Source organism: Mustelus asterias, unplaced genomic scaffold, assembly GCF_964213995.1.
Source record: "Mustelus asterias unplaced genomic scaffold, sMusAst1.hap1.1 HAP1_SCAFFOLD_310, whole genome shotgun sequence".
In the NCBI taxonomy this organism is placed as follows: domain Eukaryota; kingdom Metazoa; phylum Chordata; class Chondrichthyes; order Carcharhiniformes; family Triakidae; genus Mustelus; species Mustelus asterias.
The window spans coordinates 506,664-533,832 of NW_027590274.1; the positions used below are offsets into that span (position 1 = coordinate 506,664).

The 27,169-nt window shown below is 46.8% G+C and overlaps 1 protein-coding gene across 1 annotated transcript; it reads left to right on the forward strand.

The window, feature by feature from the left end:
* The first annotated feature begins 1,189 nt into the window (after nt 1-1,189).
* LOC144486263 (uncharacterized) lies at nt 1,190-27,169 on the forward strand. The gene is made up of 4 exons (XM_078204333.1): nt 1,190-2,231; nt 13,434-14,431; nt 23,871-23,876; nt 26,093-27,169. Exons 1-4 carry the CDS (start codon nt 1,407-1,409, stop codon nt 27,000-27,002), a joined length of 2,739 nt encoding a protein of 912 aa, XP_078060459.1. The 5' UTR covers nt 1,190-1,406; the 3' UTR covers nt 27,003-27,169.

Here is a 27,169-nt window from a genome sequence, read left to right on the forward strand (position 1 = left end):
TCAGAGGGACAATAGAATCATAGGAACCCTACAGCACAGAAAGAGGCCACTCGGCCCATCGAGTCTGCACCGACCACAATCCCACCCAGGCCCTACCCCCATATCCCTACATATTTTACCCGCTAATCCCTCTAACCTACGCATCCCAGGACACTAAGGGGCAATTTTATTAGCATAGCCAATCAACCTAACCCGCACATCTTTGGACTGTGGGAGGAAACTGGAGCACCCGGAGGAAACCCACACAGAGAGGGGCGGGTCGGGATGGCGACCTCCTTGTGAACCTGCTCCTGGGCCTGGCAAAGCGCGCCATTTATCGGTCCAGGCAGCAGGCGATCGAGGGGGCCGTCCATCCTGACTGTCTGCCCCTCTACCGTGGCTACGTTCGCGGCCAGGTGTCCCTGGAGAGGGAACATGCGATGTTCATGGGTGCGCTTGACGCCTTCCGCCCCCATTGGGCACCGCAGGGGTTGGGGTGTGTTATCGACCCTAATAATCACATTGTGATTTGATGTTTTTAAGTTTCCTTTCTACTTTGATTTTTGTTCGGGCTGCTCCCCCTCCTTTTGGGGAGCTGCCCCTTTTACTTTGTCCTGATTTAACTTGAGTTTGTTTATTTGGTTTGACCTAAAAAAGGCCAACATCTGTGAGTGAAACACTTTTTCTTTTCTCCCCCTTTCCATTTCTTTTCTCATTCCGGGGGAAATTGGGGACTTGCAGCAACTGAAGGGAAAGGAAGTGAATCCAGTCTGTATATTCCATACATTGTTAGTCCAGTCAGATAGACATATATCTGTCTGGCAGCCTGCATGGAGATTTCCAGCTCTCTCTGTCCAGGACAGGAAGCAGTGAGCATGGATCTACCAATCAGCCTCAATCAGAGGGTGAATATTAGATACAGCAGAGTGAGAATGGAGGGAGAGTGTGTGGGATGGAGATTTACAGCTCTTGGGGAATGAGAGAGGAAAGAATGTTCCATAGAAACTAGAATCGTCTGTTCTCAATTTCTATCCTGTACTGACAGTGATAACCTTTGTAAACTCCTTTTACAGGATATCAGAAGTTGAGGATTTTACAGACAGAAATCTCAAACCAAACATCACAGCAACATCTGACAGAGTCACTCAATTCATCGGGACCTGAATATCTTCGGTCTTTGAATCCAGAAGGAGAAATGTTTCTCTGTTCTATCGGCTTCAGCAGTCTTTAAACATCAGTGTGACTGGAACAGGACTGACACACACACAAAATCAACTGAGATTTTCCCATGCAGTGACTGTGGAAAGAGCCTCCCAGTTACACAGCCTGAAAAAATATTGCACCATCACAGCAGGGCACTATAATCTTGTTCTGTGTGAGACTTCAATTGATGGTCAAACCTGGAGCAACACAAGGATACCTGCACCATGGAGAAACCGTGGAAATGTGGGGACTGTGGGAAGGGTTGCAAAACCCCCTCTGAGCTGCAAATTCATCGACGTATTCACACTGGAGAGAAGCCGTACACCTGTTCTGTGTGTGGGAAGAGATTCACTCGGTTATATCATCTGCAGCGACATCGGCTGGTTCACACTGGAGAAAGAGCGTTCATCTGCTTTGAGTGTGGGAACGGATTCGCTCATTTACCCGATCTGCAGAGACACCAGCGTGTTCACACTGGAGAGAGACCATTCACCTGCTTGGTGTGTGGGAAAGGATTTATGCAGTTATCCAATCTGTCAAAACACAAAGTCACTCACAGCAATGAGAAACCCTTTAAATGCTCTGACTGTGGAAGTGGTTTCAAAAGCTCTCGGGAACTGACGATCCACCAGCGGATTCACACTGGGGAGAGACCGTTCAGCTGCTCTCACTGCACAAAGACATTTAGAACATCATCCCACCTGCGGGAGCACCAGCGAATTCACACCAGGGAGAGACCGTTCACCTGCTCTGTGTGTGGGAAGGGATTCACTCATTCATCCACCCTGCTGAGTCACAATCTCACTCACACCCAGGAGAGACCCTTTAAATGCTCTGACTGTGGCAGTGGTTTCAAAAGTTCTCGGGATCTGGTTATCCACCAGCGCATTCACACTGAGGAGAGACCATTCAGCTGCTCTCACTGCACAAAGAGATTTAGAACGTCATCCAGCCTGCAGGAGCACCAGCGAGTTCACACTGGGGAGAGACCGTTCACCTGCTGTTTGTGTGGGAAGGGATTCACTCAGTCATCCAGCCTGCGGAGACACCAACGAGTTCACGAATGATGACAGGGGTTGGATGCTGCTATTAATCACATCCAGGACTGAACCATGTTCATTCTGACAGTTGGTGAAGTGGGAGGGTCGGAGGGTTTCTTTCTGCTGGACTGGCCGGTCTCACAATTTTGCTTCCAGTGGGCTGATGCTCTTTGAGCCTGGGAGAGCACATTTCCACTGAAATGATCCACAAAAGCTGATGAAGGACATTTATTTATCCTGGATAGTAAATAGTGTTTTTCCTACCACTACAGGTAGATCTGAAATAAAGACAGAAAGGACTGCAAAAATGCATTAGGTCTGGCAACATTTATGGAGAGAGAAACAGTGTTAATATTTCACACTACTGGATTGGGAATCAATCTAGTAAATCTCCTCTGAACTGCTTCCATGGTATTTATAAAATGGGACAGCACGGCAGCACAGTGGTTAGCACTGCTGCCTCACAACGCCAGGGACCCAGGTTCAATTCCAGCCTGGGTCACTGTCTGTGTGGAGTTTGGACATTCTCCCCGTGTCTGTGTGGGTTTCCTCCGGGTGCTCCGGTTTCCTCCCACAGTCCAAAGATGTGTGGGTTAGGTTGATTTGGCCGTGTTAAATTGACCCTTAGTGTCAGGCGGACTGGCTGGAGTAAATGCATGTGGTTATGGGAATAGGACCTGGATGGGATGGTGTTTGGTACAGACTCGATGGACAGAACGGCCTCTGTCTGTACTGTAGGGATTCTACAATCCTTTGTTTAATAGGAGACAAAAACTGCAGCCCCTATTCAAGATGCAGTTCCAGCAAAGCCCTATATAACTGAAGCATAACATCTTTACTTCTCTGTTTAATTTCTCTCGTAATAAAGGATTGCATTCCATATGTAAGAATTTTGATTTGTTTGAACTAAGATTTATGGGGTTCACTTGTTTACAACAACCTCCCTAATCATAAATCACCCAGGTTCCAGTGACTCAACCATATGGCAAGAAAGAACACTTTAAATGGTGAATTCAGAAAGTTTATTCACCATTAAAAATGTAACAAGTCAGAAAGATAAAAAAGCAAAGTATCGATCAACAGTAAAGGAGAAAGCTTAACTTTAACTTCTCTCCATCCCTCTCAGACCAGGACATGAAGTGGTGGCTCTGAAAACACGGATAACTTGTAAAATCAACAGCTCCCAATACCTCTCTGTTGGACACAGTGGTTCGCACTGCTGCCTCACAGCGCCAGAGACCCGGGTTTGAGTTCCACCTTGGGTCACTGTCTGTGCAGAGTCTGCATATTCTCCCCTGTCTGTGGGGGTTTTTTCCCCAAAGTCCAAAGGACTTGCTGGTTAGGTACATTGAGCATGTTAAATTCTCCCTCAGTTTCCCCGAACAGGCACCAGTGTGGTGACTAAAGGATTTTCAGCGTAACTTCATTGCAGTGTGAATGTGTGACACTAATAAATAAGCTTAAAAACACCTTGAACTTTTAAAAACTTTTGCCAAATTGGTTTCTTGAATCCCCTTTTTTATACTTTCAACATGTAGAAAGCCCAGCTCAGCCAATTGTTGGGAATTAGCCAATTGGTCTATAACTTGTCAATAATGAAACTGGTTTGGTTTTTAGCTAATTGCGCACATTGTCTGAATTTTAAGACAATTCTTTCTCTCAAATGATATCTCTTAGCTTGGGGAAGCCTGAGTGTCGACCAATAATTGGTTAACATCAGTCATTCAATGTTGAGACATCTTGAATAGGAGACGATTCATTCCCTCCAGTCAAGGTTAACAATGTTTTAAAGTTTATTAATTAGTGTCACAAGTATGCTGACATTAACACTGCAATGAAGTTACTGGGAAAATCCCCCTAGTCGCAACACTCCGACATCTGTTCGGGTACACTGAGGGAGAATTTAGCATGGCCAATCCACCTAACCCACACGTCCTTTGGACTTCAGGAACAAACTGGATCACCCAGAGGAAACCCACGCAGACACGGGGAGAACGTGCAGACTCTGCACAGTCACCCAAGCCGGGAATCGAACCCAGGTCCCTGGCGCTGTGAGGCAGCAGTGCGAACCTGTGGCACCGCGCCACACGAACAAGTCTTGTTATCTGTTTTTTTTCTATTCTGTTGGCCTCAGAAGGGAACATCGTATAATCCCCACAGCATTTTAAACATTCTTTATATCTTTATAATTCTAAACGTTATAAACTTTTGTGTTCAAATTTACATTTCCAGCCTAACATCTGTATTAATGAATCATTTATTCTTTAATTGTCTCTCAATTCAGGCTGTCCATTTAACTAATCTCCTGCTTTACAATTGTGGGAACGTCAGTCCACAAATAAGGTAGTCAAATGCATTGTTAAAAGCAGAATCTTCTTTATATAAATAAATAACAACGTTTAAAACTCATTGGCAAACAAAAGGAAACAGGAGCATTGGAACCAGCCTGGACTTGCAGACTGAAACCCCGCCCAAAGCCCGCACGTGCTCAGAAGGGAGAGAGGCTGAGAAGAACACTCTGTAACACTTCTCCTCCCCTTAAATTTCAATCCCCCATTAGGACAGAAATACAACAAAGTAATGTCTTTAATGATACGGAAGTCTGTCAGGAGCTTTGTGGTTGCATTGCGACCATTCCAGATCCACCATTACAAGACTGGTAAATCTTGTAATGGTGGATCTGGAATGGGAGGTGAAGAGGCAGTTTGAGAATCTGTACATGAACATTCCTCTTCCACTCCCACAGCAGAGTCAACTGGCAAAGCTGGAAACACAGGAACCATTTCCTGGTGAACATCCACAGCAGCATGATCCTCTGCCATGTTCTCAGTAACAGGTTGTTGACTCTGAAACTGTTCCTGACTCAGGGTCACACCGCAAGTGAATATGGTCTTAGTGGCTATGCTTAAAATTTCCACATTTAACTGGTTCCCATAAATCCTCAATTATAAAGCAAAATAGACATACGTTTCCGGGCGATTTAAAAACAAATGAACTGTCTGCTGAAAGGGTTAACTTTTCTACAGAACCTAAAGGGGTGGGGAGTGAGCAGCAAAAACTTGGCACACAATTACATCACTTTACATAATTTAAAAAATCTCTAACAACAAAACAATCTTAATTTTAAACTTCATCTATTATTCTTTTTGTTTTCTTCCTCAACCGAATAATTTTAATTTGATCAGTTTTTGTTAGGGATGGGTAACTTCTGTTCTTTATAAACTGATTCACTCATTTTGTTAGTTCTACATGAGAATCAGAACCCAGACTTTATCATCCTTATCCTTTTTTCCCTTTGCCACCACTCCCTCTATTTGGCGGGAGAGTCGTGGGGATTCCAATCAGAACTAATCATTTTATCATAAAAGTAAAATACTGCGGAATCTGGAATCTGAAACAAAAACAGAAAATGCTGGAAAATCTCAGCAGGTCTGACAGTATCTGTGGAGAGAGAATAGAGCCAATGTTTCAAGTCTGGATGACCTTTCATAAGAGCTCTTCTGAAGTGTAATCCAGACTCAAAACGTTGGCTCTATTCTCTTAACATTGTATCAATAAGTTTCTTGTTCTTAGTTTCCAAATGGCAGGTAAGAGACCTGTCCGGTACCCACTCGAGCTCTGGTTTTTCACTGGCCATGCTTGGGTAAGATTATAACCATTAGAATCTACTCTGAGGTCCGCTTTTCAGTCCAGTGCTACTTGGAGTATCTGTCACTTCACCAACTATCAGGTCACAAATATATGATAAAATAATTTAAATAATGCCTGAGAACGCTTTGAACCAACTACCTATCATCGTTTGTTGATTGGTCAGACCCCCTTTTTACAGATTCAAGTATCTCAGCCACTGAACACCAGCCGATCCTGGAATAAGTTTAATTCTAACTCATTCTGAGTAAATATTCTCACCAGGTCCTCTGTCGGGGCCCTGCTGAGCAGCTTTAATGGTCCGTGATTGCAGAAACTGAGCAGTCACAGGAATGTGGTCAAGATAGTCCAGTCCCATAATGCCTCACATTCAATCTGCAGTCCTTCAATTATAACAGAATATGTGGCTGTATGTAGCTGCCTCGGCCATGGTCAACCCCACACTGCCTTCTTGAACTGCTACAATGCCTGAGGTGTAGGTACACCCACAGTGCTGTTAGGGAGGGATTTCCAGCTACACATTCCAGACATTCACTGGACTGTAGGTGGATACCAGATTGATATATTCCATTCAACCACACCCAAGGTGAGTTATTGCAATTTCTTTATTGGCCAGGACAATATATTCACAATATCTTTAAAACAGAAATTAAACATTCCCATTTAATTTCAGGTAGTAACATATTATGTTAGTTTGTTCTTTATTGTCAATGTCAGGCTGGGGTTGTTCTCCTTGGAGCAAAGGAGGTTGAAGGGAGATTTGATAGAGGTGGACACGATTCTGACAGGTTTAGATAAGGTGGACAAAGAAAAGCTGTTCTCATTAACTGATGGGACAAGGACGAGAGGGGGCACAGATTTAAGGTTTTGGAACAGAGATGCGAGGGGGGGGGATGTGAAGAAGAATATTCTGATGCAGCGAATGGTAATGACCTGGAACTCGCTGCCTCCGAGGGTGGAGGAAGTGGAGACAATAAACAATTACAAAGGAAATTGGATGAGCATTTGGGAAGTTTCAAACAGAAATAGTGACTCTTAACTTCCTAACACCCTGTCACTCTGTGATCCGTGTGAAATTTGAAACCAGGTATTCGCAACAAGACTCAAAGAGCATCAGCCCACTGGAGGCAAAGTGGTGAGACCGGCCAGTCCAGCAGAAAGAAACCCTCCGACCCTCCCCATTGACCAACTGTGAGAATGAACAAAATGCAGTCCTGGATGTAATTGAGAGCAGAAACAATAACAGCAGAATCCAACCCCTGGAATCACTCGTGAACTTGTTGGTGTCGCAGCAGCTGGGATGAAACTCTGAATCCCTTCCCACACTGAGAGCAGGTGAACGGCCTCTCCCCAGTGTGAACTCGCTGGTGTGTCCGCAGGCTGGATGAGTTAGTGAATCCCTTCTCACACTTCGGGCAGGTGAACGGCCTCTCTCCGGTGTGAACTTGCTGGTGTGTCTGCAAACTGGATGAGGCAGTAAATCCCTTCCCACACAGAGCAGGTGAATGGTCTCTCTCCAGTGTGAATGCGCTGTCTGCAGGCTGGAAGAGTTGGAGAATCCTTTCTCACACTGAGGGCAGGTGAAAGGCCTCTCCCCAGTGTGAACTCGCTGGTGTTTCTGCAGGGTGGATAACTGACGGAATCCCTTCCCACACACAGGGCAGGTGAATGGTCTCTCCCCATTATGAACTCGCTGGTGTCTCTGCTGGTTGGATAACTGACTGAATCTCTTCCCACACACGCAGCAGGTGAATGGCTTCTTCCCAGTGTGAACTCGCTGGTGTGCCTGCAGGCTGGATGACTGAGTGAATCCCTTCCCACACACAGAGCAGGTGAATGGCCTCTCCCCAGTGTGAACTAGTTGGTGTGTCCGCAGTTCGGATGACTGAGTGAATCCCTTCCCAGACACACAGCAGCTGAAGGGCCTCTCGCCAGTGTGACTGCGTCGATGGATTTCCAGCCGAGATGGGCACATGTATCCCTTCCCACAGTCCCCACATTTCCACGGTTTCCCCATGGTTCGGGTGTCCTTGTGACTCTCCAGGTTAAACAATCAGTTAAATCTCACACAGAACAGGGTACAGTCTCTCCCCGCTGTGAATGCTGCGATGTATTTTCAGGCGGTGTAACTGGTTAAAGCTCTTTCCACACTCAGTGCACTGGAGCACTCTGACTCAGGTGTGTGTGTGTCTTGGAGCTTTTCCAGTCACACAGATACTTAAAATCTTCAGAAGCTGACAGAACAGAGAAACCTTTCCCCTTCTAGATTGAAAGGTCAGTGATATTCAGGTCCCGATAAATTGAGTGACTCTGTCAGATGTTGATGTGATGTTTGGTTTGAGATTTCTGTCTGTAAATTCTCACCTTCTGATATCCTGTAAAAGGAATTTACAAAAGTCATCAGTGTCAGTACAGGATAGAAATTCAGAACAGACAGTTCTAGTTTCTATGAAACATTCCTTTCTCTCTCATTCCCCAAAAACTGTAAATCTCCATCCCACACACTCTCCCTCCATTCTCACTCTGCTGTATCTAATATTCACCCTCCCAATTCTCCTGAAGGTGCTGATTGACGCTGATTGACAGATCCATGCTCACTGCTTCCTGTCCTGGACACAGCTGGAAATCTCCATGCAGGCTGCCAGACAGATATATGTCTATATGACTGGACCAAAAATGTATGGATGAGGTAGACTGGACTCACTTCCTTTCCCTTCAGTGACTCAGGGCGGACAAGTCACCAGGACCCAATGAACTGCACGCTAGCTTTTGAATGGAGGTTGCTGGAGAATTTTGTTTAAATTTTTCGTAACTTGCTAGATTCCGGGAGAGTATCAGAAGATTGGCAGTCGGTCAATGTGACTACCTTGGTCAAAAAGGGAGAAAGGCAGAAGGCAGGGAACTATAAGTCAGTTAATTTAATATCTATTATTGGCAAGACGCTGGAGTCAATAATCAAAGAGCAAATAGCTAATCATTTAGGAAAGCTGAATATAATCAAACCTCGTCAACATGGTTCTCAGAAAGATAAATTACGTTTGACAAATTTGCTTGAATTGTTTGAGGATATAAGAAGGAGGGTAGATCGAGAGAAATCTGTAGTTTATTTAGATATGGCGCCATGGCAGCACAGTGGTTAGCACTGCTGCCTCACAGTGCCAGGGACCCAGGTTCAATCCCGGTGACAATCTGTGTGGAGTATGCGCATTCTCTCCATGTCTGTGTGGATTTCTGAGTTCTCCAGGTTCTTCCCACAGTCCAAAGATGTGCGGGTTAGATTGATTGGCCATGCTAAATTGCCCCTTTGTGTCCCAATAGATGTAGATTAGGTGGATTAGTGGGGTAAAAATGTATGGCTACAGGGATAGGGCCTGGGAAAGATGAAACGGGCATTGGGGAAGATGCAATAAAGTCACCCCTCTCTTCAAAACCTGGCAAACGGAGTTTAAAGTGGGGAAGTGTGAGGTCATGTATTTCAGTTGGAGGAATCAACAGGGAGATTATCTAAATGGAGAGAGGCTGCCGGTGAGTGAAGTACAGAGGGATCTTGGTGTTCTTGTGCATGAATCGGGCGGCACGGTAGCACAGACGGGCGACATGGTAGCACAGTGGTTAGCACTGCTGCTTCACAGCTCCAGGGTCCCGGGTTCGATTCCCGGCTCGGGTCACTGTCTGTGTGGAGTTTGCACATTCTCCTCGTGTCTGCGTGGGTTTCCTCCGGGTGCTCCGGTTTCCTCCCACAGTCCAAAGATGTGCGGGTTAGGTTGATTGGCCAGGTTAAAAATTGCCCCTTAGAGTCCTGGGATGCGTAGGTTAGAGGGATTAGCAGGTAAATATGTGGGGGTAGGGCCTGGGTGGGATTGTGGTCGGTGCAGACTCGATGGGCCGAATGGCCTCCTTCTGCACTGTAGGGTTTCTATGATTTCTAGGTCACATTCAGTCTGTTTCTCTCTATGAATCACAAAAGGCGAGCAGGCAGGTCCCACACGAGTTAAGAAGGAAAATGGCATTTTGGCTTTTATTGCAAAGGGGTTGGAGTTTAAAAACAGGGAGGTTTTGTTGCAACTGTACAGTGTGTTGGTGATGCCTCACCTGGAATAGTGCATACAGTTTTGATCCCCTTATCTAAACAAGGATATAGTAATATTGGACATAGTCCAAAGGAAATTCACCAGGCTAATTCCTGGGATAGGAGGGTTGTCCTATCACGAGGGAGTAAATTGTCAAGGTCTGTGTTCCTTGAAGTTTTGAAGACAAAGGAGTTATTGAAACATTTCAGATCCTGAGGGGGCTTGACAGGGTAGATGGTGAGATATTTTCAAACAAAATAAAAGGTCAGTCATTTAAAACTGAGGTGTGCAGGAATTTCTTCTCACAGAGGATGATGAAGCTCTGGAATTCCCCGCCCCAAAGGGTGGTGGAGGCTGGATCGTTAAAAGTATTTAAAGTGGAGGTGGATACATATTTGATAGATCGGGGAATACAGGGCTATGGGGAAATAGCACAGTAAAGGAGTTGAAACCAGCATCAGTCAGCTATGATCGGATTGAATGGCGGGACAGGCTTCAAGGGCCTGGTGGCCGCTCCTGCTTCTATTTCTCGTGATCAGTTGTTGCAAGTCAACAATTGCCCCCAGAATGAGAAAATAAATGGAAAGGGGGAGAAAAGAAAGTGTTTTACTCACAGATGTTGGAGAGACAGGAGGAAGTTTGAGCCTGTCTGAAGCTCAATCTTCATTCAGAGAAAGAACAGCAGCAGCTTTGCTCGGCAGGAATGAGCAGCTGAACAAGCTCATTGTCCAACTTCCGCATTCAGACAATGGGGGAGCTCTGATTGGCTGGAGGACCCGAGTACTGCCGGTCCTCCAGAGTTCCCATTGGTCAATCCCACGCAGCCAGACAATGAGGGGCGGAGCCCTACGAGGGGGTGGGCGGGACTTTGTCCTCCAGCCGCGCTGAGCTGTTGTCCAATGGGAATGGCTGGAAGACCCGGACAGACAATGGTCAGTGCGCCGGCTGTGTCCCGGGCCCCGCCCCACACCCGCACATGCGCATTCCCCCAAAACCCGCACATGCGCACGTCTGATTCACTTCCGCTCACCAGCTCTGGCCAATGGGAAGACTTGGAGGACCGGAAAGACCGTGGTCCTCCAGCCAATCAGAGCGCGGGCTTTGTGTGAATGAAGATTGAGCTTCAGACAGACTCAAACTTCCTTCAGTCTCAACCTAAAAGAGGCCAACATCTGTGAGTAAAACACTTTCTTTTCTCATTCTGGGGGTAATTGGAGAATTGCAACAACTGAAGGAAAAGGAAGTGAATCCAGGGAGAGTGGAGACTCAGGAAAGGTTGGCCCAGGTCTCTCTCTCTCTCTCTCTTAAAGAAATTTAAGAGAAACATAGAAGATAGGAGCAGGAGGGAGCCATTTGGCCCTTCGAGCCTGCTCTGCCATTCATTAAGATCATGGATGATCAAGCAACTCAATAGTCTAATCCTGCTTTCTCCCCATAACCTGTGATCCCATTTGCCCCAAGTGCTATATCTAGCTGCTTTTGAATACATTCAATGTTTTGGCATCAATTTCTTCCTGTGGTCATGAATTCCACAGGCTCACCACTCTTTGGGTGAAGAAATGTCTCCTCACCTCCGTCCTAAATGGTCTACCCTGAATCCTCAGACTGTGACCCTTGGTTCTGGACTCCCCCACCATCAGAAACATCCTCCCTGCAGCTATCCTGTCTCGACCTGTTAGAATTTTATAAGTCTCTGTGAGATCCCCCCTCATTCATCTGAACTCCAACGAAAACCATCCTAACCTCGTCAGTCTCTCCTCATACATCAGTCCCGCCATTCCCTGAATCAGCCTGGTAAATATCCTTTGATCCCTCAGCTTGACACATTTATTTGTCTGTCTAAAAGGATGGTCTTTTTCCTAATGTTCACAATTAAAGGGCAGCTTTCCCCAGGAGATGGCTGACATTTACGTTTATATAGGACAGAGATATGTCTAGTGTTGTTATATGGTACCCAGATTAGATATATTATTTATGTTTCTGTAATAAAATACTTTTATTATTATTTCTTGCATTGTAATATAATGCTGTAGCGATGTTATACATTTCCAGTCATAAAGCCCATTACAGCACAGAAGGAATCCATTCGGTAACTCGAATCCATTCGGTAACTCGAGTCCATGCTGACTCTCTGTATAACATTCCAGTCCCATTCCCACTCTATATCCCCATTCTCCTGAAAGTTTATTTCCTTCAAGTGCCCATCCACTTTCATTTTTAACTAGAATCCATAGATATGGATGGAGATTTACAACTTTTTGGGAATGAAATAGGAAAGAATGTTCCATAGAAACTAGAATTGTCTGCTCTGAATTTCTATCCTATACTGACTGTGATGACTTTTGTAAACTCATTTCACAGGATTTTGAATGAGGAATCACAGGCAAAAATCTCAACCGTCAAATCTAGAAAGAGTCATATTCCTTGGGATCTGAATATCTTGTAATATGGAACTGTAGCTACGTTATATATTTCCAGACATCTCTTCCCTCAGAGGGTTGTGAGTCTTTTGGATTTCTCTTCCACAGGAACCAGTTGAGGATGAGGATCATTGAATATATTCCAGTTAGACAGATTTTTGACTGACAAGGGTGTCAAGGGTTATGGGGAACAGACAAGAGGATGGAGCAAAAGCTAATATGTGGGGGGATTTCTTCACTCAAGGATGTGGTAAAGCTTTGGAATTCTCAACCCCTGAAGACAGTGAAACCTCAGTCATCAACTATTTTCAAGAGAGAGATTGATTGGTTTCTAGATATTGAAGATATCAAGGGATATGGGTTTAGTGTGGGGACAATAATGCTGAGGGAGATGAACAAGTTATCTCATTGAATAGTTTAAAAGGCTCGATGGGCCAAATGGCCGACTGCAGCTCCTATTTGTTATGGTCTCTGTGTCCAGGACAGGAAGCAGTGAGCGTGGATCTGTCAATCAGCCTCAATCAGCACCTTCAGGAGAATTGGGAGGGTGAATATTAGATACAGCAGAGTGAGAATGGAGGGAGAGTGTGTGGGATGGAGATTCACAGCTTTTTGGGGAATGAGAGAGGAAAGAAACTATAGAAACTAGAATTGTCTGTCCTGAATTTCTATCGTGTACTGACACTGATGACTTTTGTGAACTCGTTTTACAGGATATTGAAAGAGGAATCACAGGCTGAAATCTCAAACGTCACGTCTCGATCTGACAGAGTCATATTCCATGGGAGCTGAATATCATCGGCCTTTGAATCTGGAAGGAGAAATGATTGTCCAGTCTGTTGATTTGAAAAGATTTCAAACATCAGTGTGACTGCAAAAGCACCAACACACTGCCACACTCGAGTGAGAGTCTTCCAGCGCACGGACTAAAGAGCTTTAACCAGTTACACAGCCTGAATAACTATCGCACCATTCACAGCGGGGAGAGACTGTACTCGTGTTCTGTGTGTGGACGAGGCTTCAACTGATTGTCCACCCAAGGGAGAGGCAAGGACACCTGCACCATGGAGAAACCATGGAAATGTGGGGACTGTGGGAAGAGATACAGAGCCCCATCTCTGCTGGAAGCTCATCGGCGCCGCCACACTGGGGAGAGACCATTCACCTGCTCTCAGTGTTGGGAGGGATTCACTCTGTCATCCAGCCTGCAGTCACACCAGCGGGTTCACACTGGGGAGAGACCGTTCACCTGCTCTCAGTGTGGGAAGGGATTCACTCGGTCATCCAGCTTGCAGTCACACCAGCGAGTTCACACTGGAGAGAGGCCATTCAGCTGCTCTCAGTGTGGGAAGGGATTCACTCAGTCATCCCACCTTCAGAGACACCAGCGAGTTCACACTGGGGAGAGGCCATTCACCTGCTCTCAGTGTGGGGAGGGATTCACTCGGTCAATCAACCTGCTGACTCACCAGCGAGTTCACACTGGGGAGAGGCCGTTCACCTGCTCTCAATGTGGGAAGGGATTCATTGAGTTATCCAGCCTGCAGAAACACCAGCAAGTTCACACTGGGGAGAGGCCGTTCACCTGCTCTCAGTGTGGGAAGGGATTCACTCAGTTATCCAGCCTGCAGACACACCAGCGAGTTCACACTGGGGAGAGGCCATTAATCTGCTCGCAGTGTGGGAAGGGATTCACGCAGTCATCCCACTTGCAGACACACCAGCGAATTCACACTGGGGAGAGGCCCTTCACCTGCTCTCAATGTGGGAAGGGATTCATTGAGTTATCCAGCCTGCAGAAACACCAGCGAGTTCACACTGGGGAGAGGCCATTCACCTGCTCTCAGTGTGGGAAGGGATTCACTCAGTCATCCAGTCTGCGGACACACCAGCGAGTTCACACTGGGGAGAGGCCGTTCACCTGCTCTCAGTGTGGGAAGGGATTCACTCAGTTATCCAGCCTGCGGACACACCAGCGAGTTCACACTGGGGAGAGGCCATTCATCTGCTCTCAGTGTGGGAAGGGATTCACAGTTTCATCCCAACTGCTGAGACATCAACAAGTTCACAAGTGATTCCCAGGGGTAGGATTCTGCTGTTATTGTTTCTGCTCTCAATTACATCCAGGACTGCATTTTGTTCATTCTCACAGTTGGTCAATGGGAAGGGTCAGAGGGTTTCTTTGTACTGGACTGGCTGGTCTCAGCCTCCAGTTGGCTGATGCTCTTTGAGTCTTTTTGTGAATACCTGGTTTCAAATGTCACAAGGATCACAGAGTGGCAGGGTGTTAGGAAGTTTAGAGATATTTAGTCAGAAGAAAACAGAGGTTGGCAGTGCAAAGGTACATTTCTGAATGGAGGGCTGTGACAAGTGACATTCCTCAGCGATCAGTGCTGGGACTTTTGCTGTTTGTAATATATATAAATGATTTGGAGGAAAATGTAACTGGTTTTATTGGTAAGTTTGTGGACGACACAAAGGTTAGTGGAATTGTGGATAGCGATGGGGACCGGCAGGTGGAATACAGCAGGATATAGATCAGTTGGAGACTTGGGCGAAGAGATGGCAGATGAAGTTTAATCTGGACAAATGTGAGGTAATGCATTTTGGAAGGACTAATACAGATGGGATATGTACAGTAAATGGCAGAACCCTTAAGAGTATTGATAGGCAGAGGGATCTGGGTGTACAGGTACACAGGTCATTGAACGTGGCAATGCAGGTGGGGAAGTTAGTCAAGAAGGCGTATGGCATGCTTGCCTTCATCGGCCGGGGCATTGAGTTTAAAAATTGGCAAGTCATGTTGCAGCTTTATAGAACCTTAGTTAAACCGCACTTGGAATCTAGTGTTCAATTCTGGTCACCACACTACCAGAAGGATGTGGAGGCTTTGGAGAGGGTATGGAAAATATTTATCAGGATGTTGCCTGGTGTGGAGGGCATTAGCTATGAGGAGAAGTTGGAGAAACTTGGTTTGTTCTCACTGGAACAACGGAGGTTGAGGAGGGCAACCTGATAGAAGTCTACAAGATTATGAGGGGCACGGACAGAGTGGATAATCTGAAGCTTTTTCCCAGGGTGGAAGAGTCAATTACTAGGGGCATAGGTTTAAGGTGTGAGGGGCAAGGTTTAAAGGAGATTTACGAGGCAGGTTCTTTACACAGAGGTTGGTGGGTGCCTGGAACTCGTTGCCGGGGAAGGTAGGGGAAGCAGATACGATAGTGACTTTTAAGATGTGTCTTGACAAATATATGAATAGCATAGGAATAGAGGGATATGGTCCCCGGAAAGGTAGGGGGTTTTAGTTCAGACGGGCAGCATGGTTGCTACAGGCTTGGAGGGCCAAAGGGCTTGTTTCTGTGCTGTAATTTTATAGAGAATAGAATAGAATCCCTCCAGTACAGAAGGAGGCCATTCAGCCCATCGAGCCTGTTCCGACCACAATCCCACCCAGGCCCTACTCCCGTAAACTCACATTTACCCTGCTAATCCCCCTGACACTCGGATCAATTTAGTATGGCCAATCAACCTAACCTGCACATCTTTGAACATTTATTGGTGAAACTAACAATGCAATAACACGAAGGGCCGATAGTTAACAGTGCTATAAAACAGGTGGATGTGATCATCAACAGAGCCCAATTCCCTAAACCTTTCTCATATAGACTTTCACCCGTGCCCTCTTGGCGACCCCACAACATCTCCATCTCCCGTGGTCCAGCGCCACATCAACACGTCCCCCCAGGATGCACATCAGAACTGGAGGCAGCCAGCTGCACTCCGCACCCATTTGCCTGTGATGTCCCTGGCAGGCGTCTGCTGGAGAGCTGGGACCCAGAGGGGTCCAGCCGTCTTCCTGGTGATATGGATGTATCCTTGCCTTGCCGTTCACCCTGCTGCTCTTGAGATGCACCGGTGTCAGGAAAGGGGGAGTCGGAAAGTGCTGCATCCCATCGGCCGGAATCCCCCGGGTGGAAGGCCCCAGCACCATCCCCAGGCCTCCCTCCTCCCTCGAGGCGCCAATGGACCCCTGGGTCACTCCGTGGGACGGTGAAGCTGACTCGGGGGAGGGAGTGGTGATTGGGAAATTCTGCAGGGGTGGTGATTGAGGAGGGGGCTCGGGGTGGGGGAGCTCTGCAGGAGTCCTGATGGGGGAGAGAGCTGGTGATCGGGGAAACTCTGCAGGGGTGGCGATCGGGGAGGGGGCGAGAGGGGGAACTCTGCAGGGATGCTGATTGCGGGGAGGGGTTGGTGATTTGGGGGAAACGCTACAGATGAGGAGATTGGCGGGGCGATTTCTGTGGGGAGGGGGGGATGTCCACTGAAGCTGGAAACTGGGAGGATGGAGCGCATGCACAATGACACCCCTCCAGATCAGCAGCTGGCTTCCCCAGCAAGTTTAGGTTCCTCCCCTTCCTCCTGCAGTGAGGATTATATTGTGACTGTTTTTGACTAAGTGCCACAAGATTGCGTTTTTTAATTTGCCCAAGAAACGAGTTTGAAACTTTTCTCACTCATTCAGCACTTCGACTTTTTTTCATGAAATTCCACCCGATGTCTTTTGGTTCTAAACCAATGGAAACAGACATGCATTTTATCAAAACCTCTCAAAAGTTTGAATATCACGATTAAATCTTTCCTTAACCTTTCCTGCTCTATAGAGTGCAACTCCAGCTTCTCTAATCTCTCCATATGGATTATCCATCCTGAGGTCCCCAGTATCACAGATGCCCATCTTCAGCCAATTCGATTCACTTCAAGGGATATCAATAAACAGCTGAAGGCGATGGATAAGGAAAACTCCAAACTGGCCAACTGCCCTCCAATGTCTCTCGTCTCGATCATCAGCAAAATGATGGAAGATGTTGTTGCCAACGGTGCGATCAAGCAGCATTTATACAGCAATAACCTGCTCACTGATGCTCATTTTGGGTTCCACCGAGGACCACTCACCTCCTGCCTCATTTACAGCCTTTGTCCAAACATGGACAAAAGAGTTGAACTGGGTGATGTTGGACTGATTGCCATTGACATCAAGGCAGCATTTGACTGTGCGTGGCATCAAGCAACCCGATTAACATTGAAGTCAATGGGAATCAGGGGGAAACTCTCCACCGGCGAGAGCCACATCCCGCACAGAGGAGGATGATCGCGGTTGTTGGAGGCCAATCATCTCAGCCCCAGGGTAGTGTCCGAGGCCCATCCATCCTCAGTTGCTCCACCAATGACCCTCCCCCCATCATAAAGTCGAAAGCGGAGCTGTTCATTGATAATTGCAGTCCTCGTGACTGAGAATGATACCAGGGATGAGGATTTTTAAAAAATTCTTTCAGGGGATGTGAATGTGGCTGCAAGGCCAACATTCATTGTGCATCACTGATTGCCCTTGTGAAGAAAGTGAGCCACTTTCTTGAATCGCTGCAATCCATCTGGTGTAGGTATACCCACAACGCTGTTAGGGAGTTCCAGGAATTTGATGCAGTGACAGAGAAGGAATGGTGATTGATTTTCAAGTCAGAATGGTATGTGATGTGGAGTACAATTTGCAGATGGTGGCATTCCCATACGCTGGCTGCACTTGTTTTTCAAGTGGTAGAAGTTAGGGTTTGGAACATGCTGTGAAAACAGCCTTGGTGATTTCTTGCAGTGCATCTAATATGTGGGATACACTGCCACCATTGTGGGCTAATGGTGGAGAGTGAATGTTTAAGGTGGTATTTGAGATGCTGATCAGGCGAGCTACTTTGTCCTGGATATGATCTACAAATTTGTTGCAGATACACTCATCCAGGTAGGGAATATTCCACCTTACTCCTGATTTATACCTTGTGAATCATGGCAAGCCTATGGGGAGTCATTAAGTGAGTAACCTGCCACAAAACTCCCAACCTCTGATCTGCTCCTGTAACCTCAGTATTTAAATGACTGGTCAATGGTAACCCCAAAGTTATTGCTGGTGGGACATTCACTGATGGTAATGCCATTGAATATCAAGGGAAGATGGTTAGATTTTCTTGCTGGAAATAGATATTTCCTGATAATTATGTGGTATCAGTATGAATTGACAATCAGCTCCAACCTGAATGTTGTCCTGGTCCTGCGCTGCATGCGGGCAGCTTCAGTATTCAGAGTTGTGAATGGTCATATACACTGCAATCATCAGTGAACATCCCCGTTTCTGACCCTACGGTGGGGAGATGGTAATTAATGAAGCAGCTGAAAATGATTAGGCCCAGGAGACATGAGGAACAACAAAATATATTTATATAGCGCCTTAAAGTAATAAAACATCCAAGGAGCATTGTAAAATAAAGTATGATATTGAGCCACAAAGAAGATATTAGGTTAGATGACCAAAGGTTTGGTCAAAGTGGTAGATTTTAAGGGGTGTCTTCAAGGAGTAAAGCGAGGTGGAGAGTTGGGGACGTGTAGGGATGGTATTCCAGAGGTTGGAGCCTAAGCAACTGAAGGTAGAGCTTGCAATGGTGAAGCAAGGTCAGGGACAAACTAAAGACCAGAATTAGAGCCGTGTCATATATTGAGTGTTGTGGGGCTTATAGGAGATTATAGATATTGGGACAGGCAAGGTCATGGAGTGATTTGAAACCAAGGATGAGAATTTTAATATTAAGTTGTTGCTTTACTGGGTGGATCATCGTGCACAAGGGTGATAGTGGAATAACACTTAATGTGAGTTTAAACATGGCCAGCAGAGTTTTAGATGAACCCTGCAGTGACCCTTGCAGTGAAGACTGACCTCCAACAACCACAGCCATCCTCGTCTGTACCTGGTATATCCCCAACCGGTGGAGAGTTCCCCCCCCCCCCCCCCGCCCCCCCCCCCCCCCCCCCGCCAACTCCCACCGATTCCAACCCTGTGTAGGTCCCTTTCTGCCACACTCAGTCAAATGATGTCTTGATGGATTTTCTTTGTTTTTTTTGTTTTGTTTTGTTTTGTTTAAAGAAAACAAAATTTTCTTTGTTCTTCGTTCTGTCTGGAACATCCTAAATGCCCATCCAATTTCCTTTTTAATTTTTTATTGTCTCCATTTCCTCCACCCTCGTAGGCAGCGGGTTTCAGGTCATTACCATTCGCTGTATTAGAATATTCTTCCTCACATCTCCCCCCCACCCCCCTTGCATCTCTGACCCAAAACAAGAAATCTGTGTCCCCCCTCGTCCTTGTCCCATCAGCGAATGGGAACAGCTTTTCTTTGTCCACCTTATCTAAACCTGTCAGAATCTTGTCCACCTCTATCAAATCTTCCTTCAACGTACTTTGCTCCAAGGAGAACAACCCGAGCCAGACATTGACAATAAAGAACAAACTAACAGAATATGTTAATACCTGAAATCAAATGGGAATGTTTAATTTCTGTTTTAAAGATATTGTGAATATATTGTCCTGGACAATAAAGGAATCAGCTATAACTGAGCAAGAAGAAGACAGTTTCAATGTGGAATTGAGTGGAATATTCTCTCTGGATTTAAACAATGGAGGAACTGCAAACATGGAAGAAAATAAATTTCAAAATGTGAACTCTGTACAGACTGTTTTAAAACAGAACTTGAAAATTCACAAATGAACAGCAATGAAGACTCTCCTTTTGCAGGAGGAACTTTGGACTATAATTATTGTAAGAAGAAAACTTTCAGAAAAGACTGCAAGCAGTAATTTCCATCTTCAGTGGACTGAGATTCCTGGACATGGAACCCAGCAGTGTGCTGTTACCAAGCTGGACTTGTGAATGTGAAGTGGACAATGGAGGGATTATTATGTCTATTGCAGGTTATAAGATAGATCAACAGAGGAAAACAGTCGATTTAGGAACAGGAGGAGGCCATTTGGCCCTTCGAGCCTGCTCCACCATTCAATAAGATCATGGCTGTTGTGAAGATATACAGCATGTTGTATATTGTAATATTCTAAATGGGATATTATGAAGGTGATACATTTCCATTTCTTCCTGTTTTTGTTACAAAAATCTAATTTTATAATTCCTATGTTTTAGAAATATGAATTAGTTGCAAGAATTGCTTTTAAAAAATGGAAAACCTGGATTGAGAATCTGATGAAAACACCCTCAGGGAATTCGCAGTCACAAAGCATGGCCCGTGTTGGTTTAAGAAGTCAAAACTCGAGAGGTAAGAACTGTAAAAGGTCAGCTGGATCTTTTAGCTGGAGACATTGGGTCTGACAATTATTGTACTGTTTTTGTTAGGTGAGTTCTTCATGCAGACCTCAGGGAAAAAGGGTTTAGTTTTGAAGCTAAATATCTGTCAGATATTCCACCTGGTCTCTGTTACCATGGGGATATGTGATTCAGGGTGGAGCCTTGGTTAGAATTAGACCATAAGATATAGGAGCAGAATTAGGCTATTTGACCCATCGAATCTGCTGTGCCATTCGATCATGGCTGATAAATCTCAATCCCAGTCTCCTGCCTTTTCCCCGTAACCTTTGAGTCCTTTCCAATCAATGACCTGGTTCCACAGATAGACAGCGGACAGACTGCAGTTAGCTTGGAAGCCACCAGTTGTGGGACCAGGAGCTGTGAACCAGCTGTGGGACTAGAAGCCTAGAGGACCATTAGAAACCAGGGGTGTTTCCAACATTTAAATCCCTCAGCAAGAATGCAGTGAAGCTCAGGTTTGGACTGAGGAGTCCACAGTTTGAGAGCTTAAAGGAAAATTGGAGGCTTGTTTAGTGAAAAGATAATGGATGGACTCACATAAACTCTTGGAGCTTGGAGAATATCTGGAGTACTGGGGAGAATTAAAGTGAATTGTGGAGAGCTTTGACATACCTTTGGGATGGTCCTAGGAACAGAAGTGAATGAACCTTCAAGATATCATTAAGTATAAAGAAACTCTTGGGGTGAGGTAAAAAAATAGAACTCGGTTTATATCATAAATCTTTATTGAGTGTAGTATTCAATTTGTAGTGTTGTCTTTTTAAATTTTATTTAAACATACAGTAAAGTTTGTTTTTGTTTAACAATGTGGAATCTTGTGATGTAATTCTTTCAGTTAATCACTGGGTGTTCGAATTTCTCTGCAAACGTTAACAGTCCTGACCGGGATCGCAAAAATTCACACAAACAGTGTTTCAAAACAGATCGAAGAAAAAGATGGTTTTTCTTCTTCAGTCCAAACGTTACACATGAAGAAACCCTCTTCTGGTATCTCCAATAATTTGTTGCTTCGAGCAATTCTTTTCATGGAACAATCAGATAATTGATGACTGAAAATGGAACTAATTGTATCCCTTTAAAGCAGGAGGGCGATCGCCCGGCACAGAGGGGAATTAGGGATTTCTCCCATAGACCAATTGACAGGGATTCTACCCTCCAACCACCTGAAGTGAATTCTTTACATGAATCATCCGTGCCAGTGCAGTTATCAACTTGCAGTTTGGCTGATCAGAAAATGCTTTGTTGTTGATTTTCCTTGTGTTAGGAAGTGACAATGCCAAGGCCAGATCTTGTTTCCTCCTTGATCGGGATGTAACCCGTGTCCACATCGCCACTTCATTCTTCCACTGGTTGTATGGTTCAGACTCCGAGAGCATCAGCAGGTAATCAGACCCTGACAATTCCCACTGCCTTTCAGTCATTTCTCACAAAAGCTGCTGGGATTGGAAGCTTCCGTCTGAAATATACTTTCTTTTAGTTTCCAACCTTCACCATGAGACAAGCATTTTCTGTTACCATGTTATAATCCTGACAGCCTTGGGGTGGAGTCAATCTTTATTTGGTCTAGATTTGTTCACAGAATCAAACATTACAGGTTCAACTCTGACTCCAAGCTATATTAGTGAGTCCCACTTTTTACCTGCTCATTCTAACTATCTAATCAGTGCCCTCCATCTGAATAAACTTCACCTCTATTGATATAATTAACAGCCACAGTCAGAGCATCCGAAAGATCACTAATGGGTGTGAGTGCCATGGTGTCTCAGCAGCTTGGGTGAACAAGTGAATCCTTTCCCACACACTGAGCAGGTGAATGGTCTCAGTTTGGAAACTAAGGGAAAATAAAATTTCAGGCAGAAGCTTCCAATCTGGTAGGTTTTATGATAAATCGCTGAAAGTGAGTGGGAATTATCAGGGTCTCTCCCCAGTGTGAATTCCCTGATGTTTCAGTAGGTCAGATGATGTTCTAAACCTCTTTGCACAGTGAGAGCGCCAGAACGGGGTCTCCTCAGTGTGAATGCGCTGGTCGACCCTCAGGTAGGCGAAGGTTTTAAAGCAGCTCCCACAGTCAGAGCATTGAACAGGTTTCTTATTGGGGGAGGAGCCTCAGTATTCCAGCAGACTGGATGATTCACTGAGTCACTTCCCACACACACATCAGATGAATGGCCTTTCCCCAGTGTGTAATCCTTTGTGTCTCAGCAGACTAGATAATTGAGTGAATCCCTTCCCACACTCGGAGCAGATGAATGGCCTCGGCCCAGTGTGAATGCGTTGGTTTGTCAGCGGGAGGGATGAGTGAGTGAATCCCTTCCCACGCTCTGAGCAGGGGAACAGTCCCTCACCCGTGTGAAATCGCTGGTGGTTCTGCAGGGTAGATGACTGAGTGAATCCCTTTCCACACACACAACAGGTGAATGGTCTCTCCCCATTGTGAACCCGCTGGTGTGTCAGCAGGGCAGACGAATCGCTGAATTTCTTCCCACACTCAGAGCAGGTGAATGGCCTCTCCCTGATGTGAAGTCGCTGGTGATTCCTCAGGGTGGATGAATCACGAAATCCCCTTCCAAACTCAGAGTGGGTGAACGGTGTCTCCACAGTGTGGCTGCATCGAAGGGATTCCAGCTTCGAGGGACAATTGAATCCCTTCCCACAGTCCCTACATTTCCATGGTCTGAGTGTCTTTGTACATCTCCAGGTTCAGATGAAGATTTGACCCCACAGTTAACACATACATGGTCTCTCTCCTCACTGTGAATCCTTCGATCTTTTCCAGGCTGTGTAACTGGTTAAAGCTCTTTCCACAGTCAGTTCACTGGAATACTCTCACTCGAGTGGATGTGTCTCAGTGATTTTCCAGTCACACTGATGTTTAAACAGTTTGAAGGAACAGACAAACATTTTCCATTCTAGTTTCAAATGCCGATGGTATTCAGATCCTGATAATCGGGTGACTCTGTCAGATCCTAACGTCATGTTTGTTGAGATTTGTGTCCGTAAATTCTCCCCTTCTAATAGCCTGTGAAAGAAATTCACAAAAATCATTGCTGCCAGTCCAGGATAAAAACTCAGAACAGACAATTCTAGTTTCTGTGGAACATTCTTTCCTCTCATTCTTGAAAATTTGTAAATCTCCATCCCAAACACTCTCCCTCCATTCTCACTTTGCTGGACCTGAAATAGACATTGTCATGAGGGTGCTGATTCATCCTAATCGACAGATCCGTGCTGACGTTGCAGATGTTGCAGATGTATAGAACGTTGGTTCGGCCGCATTTGGAATACTGCGTCCAGTTCTGGTCGCCACACTACCAGAAGGACGTGGAGGCTTTGGAGAGAGTACAGAGGAGGTTTACCAGGATGTTGCCTGGTATGGAGGGGCTTGGTTATGAGGAGAGATTGGGGAAACTGGGGTTGTTCTCCTTGGAAAGACGGAGGATGAGGGGAGACTTAATAGAGGTGTATAACATTATGAAAGGCATAGATAGGGTGAACGGTGGGAAGCTTTTCCCCGGGTCGGTGGTGACGTTCACGAGGGGTCATAGGTTCAAGGTGAAGGGGGGGAGGTTTAACACAGATATCAGAAGGACATATTTTACACAGAGGGTCGTGGGGGCCTGGAATGGGTTGCCGGGCAAGGTGGTGGAGGCGGACACACTGGGAACGTTTAAGACTTATCGAGACAGGTATATGAACGGAGTGGGAATGGAGGGATACAAAAGAGTGGTCTAGTTTGGACCAGGGAGCGGCGCGGGCTAATTGTTCTTTGTTTCTCGTTTCAAGGCTTCATTCTATGATCATCTTGCTGGTGCCAGTACAGAGTGAGACTGCGGATAGTTGGGAACCTGTCTCGGGGGCAGGGAATTCAGATGGTGTTCGTGGAAGTAGAAATGAATAGGGTTGGGAAGCATTTTCCGATCAGGGCCAGTGTGATCTCCTGGACTCGTTTCGATCGCCTCAGGGGGTCGGAGAGGAATTTCCCAGATTTTTTTTTCCCCATATTGGCCCTGGGGTTTTCACTCTGGGTTTTCGCCTCTCCCTGGAGATCACATGGTCTGGAATGGGGGGGTGGGGGTGAGTTAATAGGTTGTGATGAACAAAGCATCATAGCTGTGAGGGACAGCTCGGGGATAGGATATTAGTATGTAGATAGGCTGGAAAATTGGGCGGGGATCCTGGATTCAGGATTCAATCCTGGACCGGGGAGCGGCGCGGCCTTGGAGGGCCGAAGGGCCTGTTCCTGTGCTGTATTGTTCTTTGTTCTTTTGTTCAGAGAATTTCTCTGTCTCTGTATTTCCCAGGGGGAGAAAGAAAGTGTTTTCCTCACAGATGTTGTCCAGAGGATGAAGTTTGAGTCTGTGTGTGAAGTTTGAGTCTGTGTGTGAAGTTTGAGTCTGTGTGTGAAGTTTGAGTCTGTGGTGAAGCTACAAACAGAAACTGTTCTGTTTCAAATCAAACTGCGGGACTTGGAAGAAAATGATGGGAAGAGATTTTGCAAAGTCTCCTCCCCCACTCCCTCAGCTGGCAGCCCAGCGCGCAGGCGCAGAGAGCGCTGCTGAGCCGAGCTGTCCGGAGCAGGCGCAGAGAGCGCTGAGCCCAGCTGTCCGGAGCAGGTGCAGAGAGCGCTGCTGAGCCCAGCTGTCCGGAGCAGGCGCAGAGAGCGCTGCTGAGCCGAGCTGTCCGGAGCAGGCGCAGAGAGCGCTGAGCCCAGCTGTCCGGAGCAGGTGCAGAGAGCGCTGCTGAGCCCAGCTGTCCGGAGCAGGCGCAGAGAGCGCTGCTGAGCCGAGCTGTCCGGAGCAGGCGCAGAGAGCGCTGAGCCCAGCTGTCCGGAGCAGGTGCAGAGAGCGCTGCTGAGCCCAGCTGTCCGGAGCAGGCGCAGAGAGCGCTGCTGAGCTGAGCTGTCCGGAGCAGGCGCAGTGCGGCTGCCGCCAGCGGTCGCTCTCGATCTCTTTTTGGAGCCGCAGGAGAGAGAGGGGGGAGGGGGAGATCACCGAGCGGCTTCTCGCTCTGGCCGGAGCCGCCAGCCGGTTGCCTGGAAACCGTGGCTGGAGGAGGTGCAAGGGGAGGGGGAACAATGGGCGGGGGCGGGGCTCCCGGGTCCGCGAGCCGGGCCTGCGCCATGGAACGCCGACACGTCACTGCGGAGCCGAGTAATTCCTATTGGCTGATTCAGGCAGCGCTCCATTGTGACGTCTCAATGCGGAAGTTGGCCACTGAGCGTCAGATTGAACCTTCCACTTCGATTTGAAAAGACTTCGGCCATCAGTGAGTGGAAAAGCAGCAACACACTGCCACACCCGAGTGAGTGTGTTCCAGTGCACTGACTAAAGAGCTTTAACCAGTTACACAGCCTGAATAAATATCACCATTCACAGCAGGGAGAGACGGTACCCATGTTCTGTGTGTGGACAAGGCTTCAACTGATTGGCCACCCAAGGGAGAGGCAAGGACACCTGCACCATGGAGAAACCATGGAAATGTGCAGACTGTGGAAAGAGATACAGAGCCCCCTCTCTGCTGGATGCTCATCGGCACAGCCACACTGGGGAGAGGCCATTCATCTGCTCTCAGTGTGGGGAGGGATTCGCTCTGTTGCCCAGCCTGCAGTCACACAAGCGAGTTCACACCGGAGAGAGACCGTTCACCTGCTCTCAGTGTGGAAAGGGATTCACTGTGTTATCCACTTTGCAGAGACACCAGCGAATTCACACTGGGGAGAGGCCGTTCACCTGCTCTCGGTGTAGGAAGGGATTCAACCAGTTATCCAATCTATGGACACACATGCGAATTCATACTGGGGAGAGGCCATTCATCTGCTCTCGTTGTGGGAAGAGATTCACTCGGTCATCCGACCTGCGGACACATCAGCACGTTCACACCGGGGAGAGGCCATTCACCTGCTCTCAGTGTGGGAAGGGATTTACTCGCTCATCCGACCTGCAGAGACACCAGCGAGTTCACACTGGGGAGAGGCCATTCACCTGCTCTCAGTGTGGGAAGGGATTCACTCGGTCATCCGACCTGCAGACACACCAGCGAGTTCACACTGGGGAGAGGCCATTCACCTGCTCTCAGTGTGAGAAGAGATTCACTCGGTCATCCGAGCTGCGGACACACCAGCGAGTTCACACTGGGGAGAGGCCATTTACCTGCTCTCAGTGTGGGAAGGGTTTCAGTCAGTTATCCACCCAGCAGAAACACCAGCAAATTCACACTGGAGAGAGGCCGTTCACCTGCTCACAGTGTGGGAAGAGATTCACTCAGTCATCCCACCTGCGGAGACACCAGCGAGTTCACACTGGGGAGAGGCCATTTACCTGCTCTCAGTGTGGGAAGGGTTTCAGTCAGTTATCCAACCTGCAGAGACACCAGCAAATTCACATGGGGAGAGACCATTCACCTGCTCTCAGTGTGGGAAGGAATTCACTCAGTTATCCCACCTGTTGAGAGACATCAGTGAAGTTACACTGGGGAGAAACTGTCCACCTGCTCAGTGTATAAAAAGTGTTCAGAATTTCATCACAGCTGCTGAGGCACCAACAAGTTCACAGGGGTTGGATTCTGCTGTTATTGTTTCTGCTCTCAGTTACATCCAGGACTGCATTTTGTTCATT

What these genes read in the sequence shown, in the direction of transcription:
- LOC144486263 (XM_078204333.1), top strand. Translation starts at nt 1,407, where the DNA reads ATGGAGAAACCGTGGAAATGTGGGGACTGTGGGAAGGGTTGCAAAACC. An exon ending in CATCCAGCCTGCGGAGACAC is followed by an intron (nt 2,232 to 13,433) that starts CAACGAGTTCAC and finishes ACCATGGAGAAA; the next exon opens with CCATGGAAATGTGGGGACTG.